We start from the raw sequence: 14,086 nt of genomic DNA on the forward strand, positions 1-14,086 counted from the left end.
AATCAAGCCACACTTTAGAGATGATGGAACTGAGGCTCAGAGTCCCACAAGGAGTGGCAGAGGAAAGATCTCTGACTTTACAGCCATGAGTCAGTGAGCAGGTCAATTTGCCTACGTGTTCCTGACCTCAAGGCTGGCCTTCCATCCACAATACCATTTTGCTACTTCCTGTCTTTCAGAGATTGCTATAGTACAGAGTTGGCCTTTCTTCCAGGAAGGATCCGAGTTCAAATCCCACTCAGGAGACTCATTAGCTGAGAGATCAAAGGTGAGTTCCTTTTTCTATAAAGTAGAAATAATAGTACCTCTCATGACAATACACCTGAGGGGTTGAAGTATCCTTGTGATAATATTTAATAAACACTTAATACTTATTAACAGAAATTGTGAATTAATGAATAAAATGAATGAACAAGTAAAAATTAATGGCAATAAGGATGATGATTTTGCCATCATGGCATTGGGATAAAAGGATGGTTCTAAAATAAGAAAGACCCGGGTTCCAGTCCTGCCTCTGATATATACTATGAAGTCACAGATCAACCATTAAACCTTCAATGTCCTACCCCTCAACAATTCTCAAATACGTAAAAGTTTGCAAATGACTAGGAGTTGGCATTCCCAAAGAGAAGAAATCGCACAAAAATGTTATGTTGATGATATAGATATGACTATACTATATAATGATGATAATGTTAATGAGGTAGCTAGGTAGCACAGTGGATAGAGCCCTTAAAATCTACACACTTCTCTATTGCAAATATTAATAATATGGAAATGGATCTTGATCAATGGCACATGCAAAACCTGGTGGAATTGCTCATTGGCTCCAGGAGGGGGTGGGAAAGAACATGATTCATGTTCAACCATGGAAAGATATTCTAAATAAAATCAATCAATCAATAAATGGATTTTTAAGGAATAATATAAAATCTGCACACTTACGTAGCTATATGACCCTAGACAGCTAGGTGGCACGGTAGAGAGAGAGACAAGGCTTGAAGTCAGGTAGATTTAATCTTTCCAAGTTCATATCTGGCCTCAGATATTTACTAGATGTATGATCTTGGGCAAGTCATTTCACTTTATTTGCCAACATATCCTCATCTATCAAATGAGCTGGAGAGAAGGAATGGCAAACCACTGTAGTATCTCTGCTAAGAAAACCCCAAATTTGGTCATGAGGAGTCAGACATGACTAAAAATAACTGAACAGAACCAAAAAGGACCCTGGACGAGTCACTTGACCTGCTTACCTCAGTTTCCTCATCTGTAAAATGTGCCTGTGGCATTGTTGTTTGGCTCAAACAAGAATATTTTAAAGTACTATATAAAAATGCTGGCTATTATGATGATGGGATAACAGTTGCCACAGTCTTATGGGAAAAGGGAGGACCCTGTGACTGAGTCACAGGACCAGAGGGAATTTATTTCTCAGTCATTTTTCTGAGAAGCACCTAAGGCACTTTCTGCAGAAATCTACTATCCCCTCCTCCCCAGCCTCTGGCTACAAACAGGCCAGGTCCCAGTCTAATTCTGCCTGTGGTGAAGGATTTCAGATCTGCTATCTGTGCAGGCCACTGCCAATTGAAATAAAAATCTTCAACAGCAAGAAATAACAAATAGCAAGAAAGATGACAGGTCTCGCGTGATCTGAAAGGAACAAAAATCAACTACCTTATTATGGGCAGTCTGGTCCAGAACTGCTCCTCTCACCCTGGAGCCCGGGCCAAGAGCCTCTCAAACATGCTCTGTTCCTCAAGAGAAGCAGATTCCCAGCTCCCAAGTATGAGCACAGAGTAAGGGAGTAGCTGGTATTTTTACAGCTCCTCTGAGCAGCAAAGCTTTGGACCAAATGGGAGACCAGAATCTCTCTCTGGCTCCACTTATCAACAGACCAGAATCTCTCTCTGGCTCCATTTATCAACTGTTTCACCTTAGGCAAGTCTTGTTTCTCAGTTCTTGGCTTAGCTCAACTATAAAAATAAAAGTAATGTCATATGCACCCTGTGCTTATCAGGAAGATTGACAACAAGAAAGTTTGTGCTGAATTTTGAATTCTTCTGAATTAAGAAATCAGGAATTGGGGCAGCTAGGTGTCTCAGTGACTAGAGAGCCAGATCTGTGTTCAAATTTGGTCACAGATACTTCCTAGCTATATGACCCTAGACAAGTCACTTAAGCCCAATTGCCCTGCCTTTATTGCTCTCCTGAGTTGGAACCATTACTTAGTATTGATTCTAAGACAGAAGATAAGAGTTTAAAAATTTAAGAAAAAAAAAGAGAAGGGAGGGAGGAAGAGAGACAAATATGATCATATAAATTCAGAAAACTTACATAGGAATTTATTACATCTAACTGGTGTAAATGAAGATATTGGGCAATGACAAATGCATCTGCAAAAAGAAAAGGAGCTCAGAACTTTGTGAAATGCCAATCAACTGAGATGGGGAAACAGTTCCCATGTAACCTTGGGTGAAAAGCAGTTAAGCACCTTGAGCTGGTTGAGAATTCATTCCTTCTCTGGTTGTTTGACCAGAAGGTGGAAGATAGACTACTCTCTAGTATTTGCCCTATCCATAAGTCTGTGAGCTGAAAAAACATTTGGGTTTTAGCCCAGAAGAAACCTGTCAGCATTGCTGTCAATATCTCCCCTTAAAGGTCAAAAGTTACAGAAATATGTAGAGTATATGGATAAATATGTATATATTGAAGTATATAACTCTATACATGTCCTCAGCATTGTATTAGTGGTCATAGATCAGTGATAGTGAACCTATGGAAAGAATGCCTAAGATGGCATGAAGAGCACTCTCTGCAGGCATGTGCGCCACCCTCCTCCCACTCAACCAATCCCCAGAGTTCGTTACTAGAAAGGAAGAGGGGCTCAGGCGGAGCTGCTCCCTTCCCCTTCTCCACTGTGCCTGATGACATTTTTTTACATCACCCACCCCTCTGCCCAGCAGCCCAATGGGAGTGTTTCTTCCCTCCCCTGTCTGGGGTAAGGAGGGGAGTCAGGGGTGAAGTAGGGGGAGGCAGGGCGTAGTACTCAGTCTCTGGGGGGAGAGGAGGGTAGGACCTGGCACTCGGTCTCTAAAAGGTTCACCATCACGGTGATAGATCATCAAATCTGGAGCTACAAGGGAAGTCAGAATCTACCCAGTCCACCTCAACTCTTTCACTGTACAGATGAGAAAACTGAGGCTCAGGGAGTTTAAGTGACTTAACCAAGGTAGTTAAGAAGCAGAACTGAGATTTGAGCACAAATACTTTGACTCTAGTCAGTCAGTGTTCTTTTGCTTATCAAACAAATGCAAATTATTATGCAGTTTTCCAATAATTGCTTTATGACACATTATACACAAACACATTCAAACTGATCTTCCTGAATTGTAGATCTGACCATGTAAACTTCTCTTCTCCATTCAATGAGCCCTGGTGGCTCCCTATAATCCCTAGGATCAAACAGAAAATCCTGTCATTTAAAGCTCTTCATACCTTGGCCCCCTTCTACATTTCCAGGTGTCATTATTATTATTGTAACACTTACTTCTGTTTTAGAATCAACATTAAGTATCAGTTCCAAAGCAGAAGAGTGGTAAGGGCTAAGCAACAGGGGTTAAGTGACTTGCCCAAGATCATACAGCTAGGAGATATCTGAGCCAAGATTTGAATTCAAGAACCTCCCATTTCCAACTCTCAATCCACTGAGTCACCTAACTTCCCCTTTAGGCATCTTATACATTACTCCCTTCATTGGACTTTTAAGATCCTATGACACTGACATCCTTCTTGTTCCTCACTCCCATCTCCCAACTCCAGGCATTTTTCCTGGCAGCCTTCCAGGTTTGGAATTCCCTCCCCCTCCCCCTCTACCTCCTGGCTTCCCTGGATTCCCATAAGTCCCAGCTAAAATCCCAAGTTCTAAAAGAAACCCTTCCCAACCTTATAATACAAATGCTTTCCCTCTGTTGATTACTCTAACTTATCCTGTCCATTGCTTGTTCGTACATATCCATGTTGTCTTCCCCAATAGATCGTGAACTCCTTGAGAACAGGGATTGTTTGTCTTTTTTGTAGCCCGGCTACCGACGACTGATGTTAATGTATATCTTGAATATAATGTGGCGGACAAAATCCCAGACGTTGATGCTTATTAAGTTCATTTTTTTGTTTTTTTAAGTTTTAGAAAATGTTACTTAATTAATTTAGAATCTTTTTCCATGGTTACAAGATTTCTTATTAAGTTTAAAGTGAAATGTCTCACACACACACTCCTAAGATCCTGGACTTCAAACCAGGGACTTCTACCCACCCTCAGAAGGACACCTCTTTAAAGAGTACGGAATGCTGACCTCTGCCCACGTCGGCTTTGGAGCCAGCGCTTTGAACTCCCGGCAGGATGACGGTGTGGACCTTGAGTGTTTATTAAGGACTTCCTCAAGATAGAAAGATAGTTTAACTGCCATTTCCCCTGTAAGAGTTGGCACTGTGCCCGGGTATCAGAACCTCAAGAGATGGTGGTACAATGGTCAGAGAAGCAGGGAGCTCTCCATGTCCAACAGCTGGATTCTGACCAAGCAACAGGTCTAATGCCTGGGATCATCCCAACATGGCCAGTTCCAGATGTGGGTCTTTTGCCTCTGTTAATTTTCTGGTCATCGATAGACACAAACTGGGGTAAAGTGAAGTTTGCAGGAGCAGGAAGACAATATCCACAATGAGTATGGGAGCATAAATGGAAAGAGCAACAATAATCATCTAAACTAAACACTATGCAATTATGACCAAACCTGTCTCTGAGGAAGAGGTAGGAGAATATACTTCTCTTCTTTGGAGAGATGGGGGACTCTGGGTGTAGAATATAAAATATTTCATATGAAAAATATATACTATATGGAATATGGACAGCTAGGTGTTAAAGTGGATAGAATACCGAATCTGGAGTCAGGAAGATCTGAGTTCAAATTTGACCTCAGATACTTACTAGCTCTGTGCTCTGGTGAAGTCATTTAACTCTCTCTCTCAGTTTCCTCATCTATAAAGTTAACTAGAAAAGGAAATAGCAAACCACTCTAGGATCCTTGCCAAGAAAACCCAAAACATGTTCATGAAAAATAAAGACACAACTGAAATGATTGAACAATACTGAATATTATTATATTAACTAGAATATAATTATACATATTCCATATAATATATCATAATGGGAATTTAGTATCAGATATCTGTTTGCTGAGCAGCTTTTCTCACTTCCTTTTTATTCTTTATTTACTTTAATTTAAAAAATTATTTAATTGAAAAATTATTCTTTTTTTAATTTTAATTTTATTTTTTTTAAACCCTTACCTTCTGTCTTGGAGTCAATACTGTGCATTGGTTCCAAGGCAGAAAAATGGTAAGGGCTAGGCAATGGGGGTTAAGTGACTTGCCCAGGGTCACACAGCTGGGAAGTGTCTGAGGCCAAATTTGAACCTAGGACCTCCCATCTCTAGGCCTGGCTCTCAATCCACTGAGATACCCAGCTGCCCCCTATTTTTTATTTTTAGAAGAAATACTCCCTCAGAAAAAAGCAGACAGGGATATATTAGACAAAGAGTACAATAAATATATATAATAACAAAATAAAAACAAAAGCTAACAATAATTTTTTAAAATATGCTCATACATAGGGAGAGACATTCTTTGTCCTTTCTTCTAATCTACCTGTAGTCGTACCAGAGAAAGGCTGCTGTGTCTGGTCTCAGTGACTCTAGATAGAGAAGGGATAAAGGGAGAGCCTCCTAGAAAAAGCTATCTCTATTCACCGCCCCTACTACTCTAACTTTTTGCAACAGTCTGGCTTCTGACCTCATTATCCAAGTTGAAAATGTTCTCTCCCAAGCCACCAATCATTTCTTTTTTAAAAAATGTTATTCCAAACGTTCACAAATCCAAACACAACACGCATTTCCATATATAAAGAAAAAAGAAGATAGTACACAAACGAAATCACAAATCTCTCGTATGTTACTTACTTTTCTTCATATCTATAATAGATCCCATCCACCAGATCCCAAATCCTCTCCACCCTCCCTGCATCATATAGGATATGGCCATGGGGGGCAACGTATTTATATAAATTGTCTTTCATACATTATCTTTCTGTTCATTTTCTGGAGGTAACATTCTCAGGTTATTCTCTCCCAGTTTTAATTCTGTGGCTGTGTATAACATTCTCCTGGTTCTACACATTTCACAGTTCATTATCTTGTAGATTTCTTTCCAGGTTTTTTTTAAAAAATCACAATAATTTTTACCTTCCATCTTAGAATAAATACTGTAAGGCAGAAGAGCAGTAAGGGCTGGGCAATGGGGGTTAAGTGACTTACCCAGGGTCACACAGCTAGTAAGTATCTGAAGTCAAATTTGAATTCAGATCTTCCTGACTCCAGATCTGGTATTCTATCCACTTTAACACCTAACTGTCCATATTCCATATTGTATAAGAGGACTTCCTCTCTCTATGGCTAGCTCTCTATCCACTGAGCCACACAGCTGCCCTCCCCTTATTAATTTCATGCATTTAATGCTCACACACATGCCCCTATCTCTAGCCTCTTTACCTTTGCATTGGTCTTTCTCTCATGCTTGCAACACATTCCCTTCTCACCTTTGCCTTCTGGAGTTCCTCTCTTTCTTCAAGCACCATCTACTCTAGGAAGCCTTTCCTGATCAGGTTCTCCCACCCAAAGTCTCTCGTGCTTACTTTGTGTGTAGCGATTAGTATTTATTCTCTAGATACACTGTCCACATACTTGGTTTCTCCCCCATTCTTTCCCAAATTCCTTGCAAGTAGGAATTGTTTCATTCTGTGTTCCTGTGTCATCAGTGCCCATCACAGTGCCTGGCATACAGCACGGGTTTAATAAATGCCTGTAGAATGACAGATCTTGCCATCCTCTCCATCTCTTGCTGAGAATCTGTGGGGTCCTCCCTTTGTCCCTTCTGCCATCGAGAGCCACTCATGGCAAAGACAGCAGCCTCTGCAGGTGGCTCAGCCAGGCAGAAGGACAGGGACCCTCAGAGAGCCCACCTCCAGAGAACGGCACACACTCCATCCCAAAGCAACCCAGGTGGATGACTTGTTTCAACAAGGACAACAAAAAGAAATCAGGGGTCTTTCTACAACCAGCTCTAACAGGCAGAGCCAATTTATCTTATTCTAGCCCGGCTGCTCTGCAAACTCAGAGAAGAGGCATTTATCAGCTCTGAGGATTGTTTACTGAGATCCCTGGCAGATAGGTGCAAGGAATCACTCTTCCTCGTGCCGAAACTATTCCAGTTCCTAGAAGCATAGCTTTAACTTTTAGCATTTGGCACAAAGAAAGGGCTTTGAGTTGACTTCAACAACACAAGGAACCAATCTGGGGATCCTCACTTCGATGGTGGGTCCCCTGAATGGAAATTATCTGGAATGTAAAGTGATCATTTTTGTTGTTGTTTATTTGCTTTTAGAGGGACTTGATGCAAAGAGAAACTGCCCAGGAACAAGTTCCTGAGGAGCAACTAGTAAATAGTGTACCAGGCTTAGAGTCAGAAGGACTGTGGGTTCAAATCTGCCCTCAGACACTTCTTAGCTATATGATCCTGAGCAAGTCACTTACCCCAACTGTCTAACCCTTATCATTCTTCTTCCTTGAAGTGGACATAGTATTGATTCTAAGACAGAAGGTAGGGGAGTAAATATTTTTCTTTTTTTTCCAAAAAGTTCTTGAGACAAATAAGTGTGAGTTTGAACATCCCGAATAAAAGGAATTACCTGAAGGCAGACTTTTCGCCCCGCCAGTCTTGCAGTGGGCTTTCCTCTATCACATCTTGGATCAGAGGGGAATTCTGCCGTTGGGTCTTGGAGTAAGGGAATGTTCCCATATGGCTAAAGGCATCAGAAGACTTTATAGGAAGGGCTCCTTTTTTCTTCCTTGGGAGCGTCCCATGGATAGACACATCCTGGTAGGCATCCGAGCGAGGTTCAGCAAGGGGGGACTTGCTACTCAAAAGGTCCATGGAAGAAGCCAGGGGGAACTGATGATTCACCTGCATGTTTCTGGGAAGACTCGCAAATTTTCCAGCAGCCATAATTCTCCGACCTAAGGAGAATGGAAAGGGGGAAAGCTGAAGTTAATGCATGCCTCGACTTCCTGTGCACAAAAGGGAAGAGCTCCATCATTTCACAGAATCTTAGATTTAGGGCTGGGAGGGAACTTAGAGGCCATCTAGTCTAACCCCCTCATTTCAAAAATGAGAAAACTGACAAAGTGACCCCTCTTTGTTGATATGATGGGATATCTAGAGAATCTTAAGAGAATTACCAAATAAGTATCAGAAATAATTAACAACTTTAGCAAAGTTAAGACCCAAAATAAGCCCACATAAATCATCAACATTTCTATTTGCCACCAACAAAGTCCAACAGAAAGAGATAGAAAATGAAATTTCATTCAAAATAACTCTAGACAAAATAAAACACTGGGGACATACCTACCAAGACAAAGCCAGCAACTATAAGAGCATAATTGTTACAACACTCTCTTCACACAAATAAAGTCAAACCTAAACAACTAAAAACATTAATTCCTCATGAATGGGCCAAGACAATATAGTGAAAATGACAATCCTACTTAAATTAATTTACCTATTTAGTGTCATACTATCAAACTACTCAAAAATCATTTAATGGAACTAGAAAAAATAACAAGAAAATTTATCTGGTAGAACAAAAGGCCAAGAATATCAAAGGAATAAATGAAAAAACACCCAAACAAGATCCAAGTAATACTAATAAAGCAGTAATCATCAGAATAATCTGGTATTGGCAAAGAAATAGAGCAGTGAGTCAGTGGAATAGATTAGGTATCAAACATGGCAGTTAACCATGGCAATTTAGTATGTTGATAAATCCAAAGATCCAAGCTTTTGGAGAAATAACTCACTTTTTGACAAAAAACTTTTGGGAAAACTAGAAAAGCAAATGGCAGAAACTAGGCATAGACCAACATCTCACACCACACACCAGTATAAAGTCAAAATGGATCCTTGTTGGGGGCAGCTGGGTGGCTCAGTGGATTGAGAGCCAGGCCTAGAGATGGGAGGTCCTAGGTTCAAATCTGGCCCCGAACACTTCTTAGCTGTGTGACTCTGGGCAAGTCACTTAACCTCCATTGCTTAGCCCTTACTACTCTTTTGCCTTGGAATCAATCCACCATATTGATTCTAAGATGGATAGTAAGCATTAAAAAAAAAATTGATACTTATTCTAGAAATAAAGAGTGAAACCATAAACAAATTAAGGGAAAATGGAAAAGTTTATTTGTCAGACTTAACAGATAAGGGAAGAATTTACAACCAAACAAGTCAAGAGAACATTATAAAAAATAAAGTGGATCATTTTTATTATATTAAATTAAAAAGGTGGTTTTTATTGATTATTTTTAATTAATTAAATTATATTATTAATTTTTTATTAAATTTATTTTTATTAAAATTAATTTAATTCTTAATTAAATTTTATTTTATTTATTATTATATTATATATTATTATTATTATTATTAAATTATTAATTAAAAAATAAACAAAGATGAGGAAACTGAGACAGTGGTTGAACTCGGGATTTTCTGACTCCAAGTCCAGAACCCCATCCATAATACCAAATAACATATTTTAGACCCATTTTCCAGCTTAGCTATAGCTAATATTTTTTAAATTACTTAAAATTTATTATTCATATTTTATATACAATATTGTATATTGTATATATAATATAAATACATAATACATTTTATTATTTTATTTATTTTTGTTTTATTACATATTGTGTATATAATATAAATATATAATACATTTTATCATTTTATTTATTTTGTTTTAGTTTTTATACATTATTTTTATTTATTATATCTATGTACTTTATTTGTAAGTATTTATTATATTTTATATTTATAATACATTATATAGTATTATGTTTATATTATATATAAATTATTTTATGCATATTATGTTAAGATAAAATTAAATATTAAAATAGATTAAATTAATCAGTAAGAACTCATCTCTACAGCTACATTTTATATCTCCTTTATTATCTTATAGAAGAGTTCAGCATAATACAGTAAGCAACAAGCTAGATGTGATGTCAGGAAGGAGCATGTTTAAGTCCAATTTTTGATTTCTACTGGCTTTGTGACTCCTGGCAAGTCATTAAGGCAGAATAGATCCATAACTAGAAAAGTGCTTTGGAATGAGTCTAGGAGGAAGCAGTGACACAGAGGCTATTCTGGCCAGATCACTGGTCCCCGTGCCAGGGGACAGGGCAGTCTGGCTATTTTCCCTGAAGGGAAGGGGCAGCACAAGAAAAGGATGAAGAGAGGGGGAAGCCCAGCCACAGCAAAGGCGGGTGGAGTGCAATCCTGAACCTGAGGTTCAAGTAGAGTAGAAACTATAGGGAGACGTACATCCCCTAGGAAGGAAGTCTATCCCAGGAGGAAGCTTCATGTCCCAATGGCTATCATGGGGCAAAACCCCATTTGCCTTATGATCATCCCAGCTCTATCTCCAAGTCCAGTTTCCTCATCCATAAAATGGGTACAGCAATATCTCAACTACTCAGTGTCAAGCCCAAGGGAGTTCATATATGCAAAGGGCTTTACAAACGTTAAGAATTCTCTAAATGTCATTTATCATTAGCTGAACAGTAAGCAGGCAGCAGAACCTCCAGTGATCAGAGGAAAAATTTCAGGCTCTTTAGATAAGGCCAAGTCATCCAACAGATGCATTTGGGAAAGCAAAGTCAAAACGGAGGAGAGGAGCAGAGCCGTGGTAGGAAGAAGCCAAACTTCTATCAGAAACACATTAGAAAAACCAGTTCCCATCTTTCTCCCCGCCTCCCTGTAAAGCCAAGGATCCTCTCTAGCCAAAAGATAAGGGCAGGAGGAGATGACTGGAATTCTTTGGCCACCGGAGTGCCTTTGTTGGCAGAATTGCCCTGCAGTTAAGCTACCCAGAGGGAGAGGGCAAAACTTTTCTTTTAGCTCCAGCCTGATGCTTGTAAATAAATCAATGCACTCTAATTAATGCAGACAGGCTGGGGTCAAGGATCAGGAAGTAGGCTGCTCTGGCACAGATCTATGGATAGCAGGGCTTGGGCCAAAAGCTGGGAGGGAGTGGGGGAGGTGGAGGGGAGACACATGGAGCCAGTGACCTTTTAAGCCTGCAGCCCCACCACTGGGATCCTATCTGTGAGTGTCCCTGGCAGCTAAAGACCCATCAAGGAAAAGGGGAAAAAAAGGAAAAACAGAAGAAAAGAAGAGGGAAAATAAAAAAATTGGGAAAAGATGAGAGGAAGAAGAGAGGAAAAAAAATTTTAAGTGGGAAAATTGGTGGTTTGTAATTAAATTAAAAATTTAAATTATAAAAAAAAAAAATCACTCTTTGCTCAGGCATCGATGCTGCAGGCGCATTCAGCCTCTCGCTTATAACTGAGGAAATGTGCTGAGAACAAAACTCAGTAAAAACTGCTTGGGACATACTGGAGTGGGATGTTAGGGGGTATTATTATCGAATTTATTTGTTATCATTAAAGATTACATAAAGAAAGAGAAAAGCAGTGTGGGGTAGTGAATAGAGACTATCTTGGAGTCAGGGAGAGCTGGGTTCAAGTCTGGCCTCTGACACATACTAGCTGTATAACCCTTACCAAGGGACGGTTAGGTGGAACGGTGGACAGCGCACTAGACCTAGAGTCAGGAAATCCCTGGTTGAAATCCAGCCTTGGAAATTTACTAGCTCTGTGACCCTGGGTGAGTCACTTAACCCTGTTTACCTCAGTTTCCTCATCTGTAAACTGAGCTAGAGAAGGAAATGGCCAACTACTCCAGTATCCTTGCAAGAAAACCCCAAAATCAGTTGTGAAAAATAACTTTATAACTGAATCTTTTGCCGGATCACTTCACCTGTTAGGGTCCCAAGCAACCAGTAGGTGCTCTTCTGCACTGTAAGGAGGGTAAGGAGTCCCCCATGAAATCACAGATCCTGCCCCCCCAAAAGGATAAAATAGAAGGTAACCCAACAGCCTGGGTGGCTCCTCTGTTGATGATTCATGAAAGCCTCATGCAAGATAGATGGCTGTGATTTGCATCTTTGGAGAGAGCATCACCATAACTAAGCTCACAGACCCATTGGCGCCTGCATGCATCTTTCTTGCCCTTTTTTTAAACTGTTACCTTGTCTTATAATCAATATTAAGTGTTGATTCCAAGTCAGAGGACTGGTAAGGAATTTGCAATGGGGTTAAATGATTTGCCTGGGATCAGACAGTTAATAAGACTGAATTTGAACCCAGGGCTCCTGTCTCCAGGTCTGAGTCTCTGTCTGCCTAACTGCCCCTATAATATAATTTCTAAGATCTGTTCCAACTTTATAATTCTAATTGTTAGCATAACTAGCACCATTATTTCCCCCACTAGACATAAAAATATGACAAGGAACCCCTCCTCCTAACCTTGAGTACCTTTTTATTTAGAGATATGAAATAATAATTTTAATAGATAACATTTATAGCAGCACTTTAATGAGCTTTACATATATTTTCTCATTTGAGCCTTACAACAACCCTGTGAGACTGGTGATATTCTTTTTTGTTTGTTTTTTGGTTTATTTTTTGGTGATATTCTTATTCCCATTTGAAAGATAAGGAAAGTGAGTCTAAAAGAGGTAAAGTGACTTCCACAAGGTCACATAGCTGCTAAGTGTTCTGAGGCAAGATTTGAATTCAGGTCTTTCTGATCTTCACAATGCCACCTCGCTGACATAGTGGAGAGAGCCTGGACTTGGAGTCAGGAAAACATGAGTTTGAATGCCATCAAAGACATTTAGGAGCTATGTGATCCTGAAGGAGTCACTTAACCAGAGTTAGAGAGAATGGAGAGAGAAAGGAGAGTCAAAGAAAATAGAGAATGGAGACAGAATATAAAGAATAAAGAGAACAAAGAAAGAAGAGAGGAAGAGCGAAAATAGAAGAAAGGAAAGAGAAGAGAGAAAAGGAGGGAGAGCCAGAAAGATAGAGGAAGGGAGAGAGAGGGAGGGAAAGAAAGAGGAAGGGAGGAAGGAAGAAAAGAGGGGGAGAGGAAGGAAAAGAGAAGGGAGGAGAGAGATAGAGGGAGGGAGAGAGAGGAAGAGAAAGGGAAAGAGAGAGAGGGAAGGAGGGGGAGAGAGACAGAAAGACAGAGGGAGGGAGGGAAGGAGGAAAAGAGAGAGGGAGGAAGAGAGACAGAGACACAGAGAGATTACAGAAAAGCCTAGATGGCACTCCTGAGGGGAAGGGGAGGGTACCAGGAACCTACCCCCCTGTTCCAGGCACACTCCATGTGTTCCACAGTGCCTGGCACACTGTCAGCACTCGATTAAACGTTAATCATCATTATTAAAGAAGAAACTGAATCCTGACTCCTCCCTGCCCCTGGTGGGGATGCAGGCTTTACCCAACATCCCCCCACACATGCAGACACACACATACACAGCGCGCAAAGCCATTGCAGCTGTTCTCTTCTAGATTATTCCAGTTATCAGCACCTTTTCCCTTCCCTGAATGTAAACACTCTTAGGCACTGTCCTCCCTTCCACACAAAGTCCTGGAATCTCTCAAAAGGGCACCCCCACAACACCTCCATTTCTGCAAAGAAACACCCACTCTTTCCTCTGGCTCTCCCAGTACGGGAAGACCAGGGCTCAGGGTGCAGGTTTAGCATCTCTGAAGGGAGGAAGGCAGAGTTGACTCTTCTCTTCCAGTGAATGGAGAAAGCCTGAGGAGCCTAAATCCATGAGTAAGCTGGGAGAAAGAGAGGGAGCCTGCAGAGTACCACATGAATTCAGATTCCCCCAAAGTCATCAGAAGAATGAGCCTGGGCGTGAAAGTCTGGGGGCTCCTCTAGATTAAGAGCCGAGTGGCTGCAGGACAGGATTGTGCTGGCCATTGTGGGCTGCACTGATCTCACTGGTGGGTTTTGTTTGCTTGCTTTTCCTTGCTACAAGAGAGTCTGACGGGGAAGAGGA

At 40.4% G+C, this 14,086-nt stretch overlaps 1 protein-coding gene across 1 annotated transcript in view; it reads right to left on the minus strand.

Moving 5' to 3' along the window:
• Positions 1 to 14,086, minus strand: part of BCAR3 (BCAR3 adaptor protein, NSP family member) — a 174,793-nt gene that overhangs the window by 152,873 nt on the left and 7,834 nt on the right. Inside the window, exon 2 of the mRNA XM_007484989.3 lies at positions 7,802 to 8,129. Within this exon, the coding sequence (XP_007485051.2) occupies positions 7,802 to 8,118 (317 nt within the window). The 5' untranslated portion in view covers positions 8,119 to 8,129. The remainder of the gene's footprint in view (positions 1 to 7,801; positions 8,130 to 14,086) is intronic.

This window comes from Monodelphis domestica, chromosome 2, assembly GCF_027887165.1.
Source record: "Monodelphis domestica isolate mMonDom1 chromosome 2, mMonDom1.pri, whole genome shotgun sequence".
In the NCBI taxonomy this organism is placed as follows: domain Eukaryota; kingdom Metazoa; phylum Chordata; class Mammalia; order Didelphimorphia; family Didelphidae; genus Monodelphis; species Monodelphis domestica.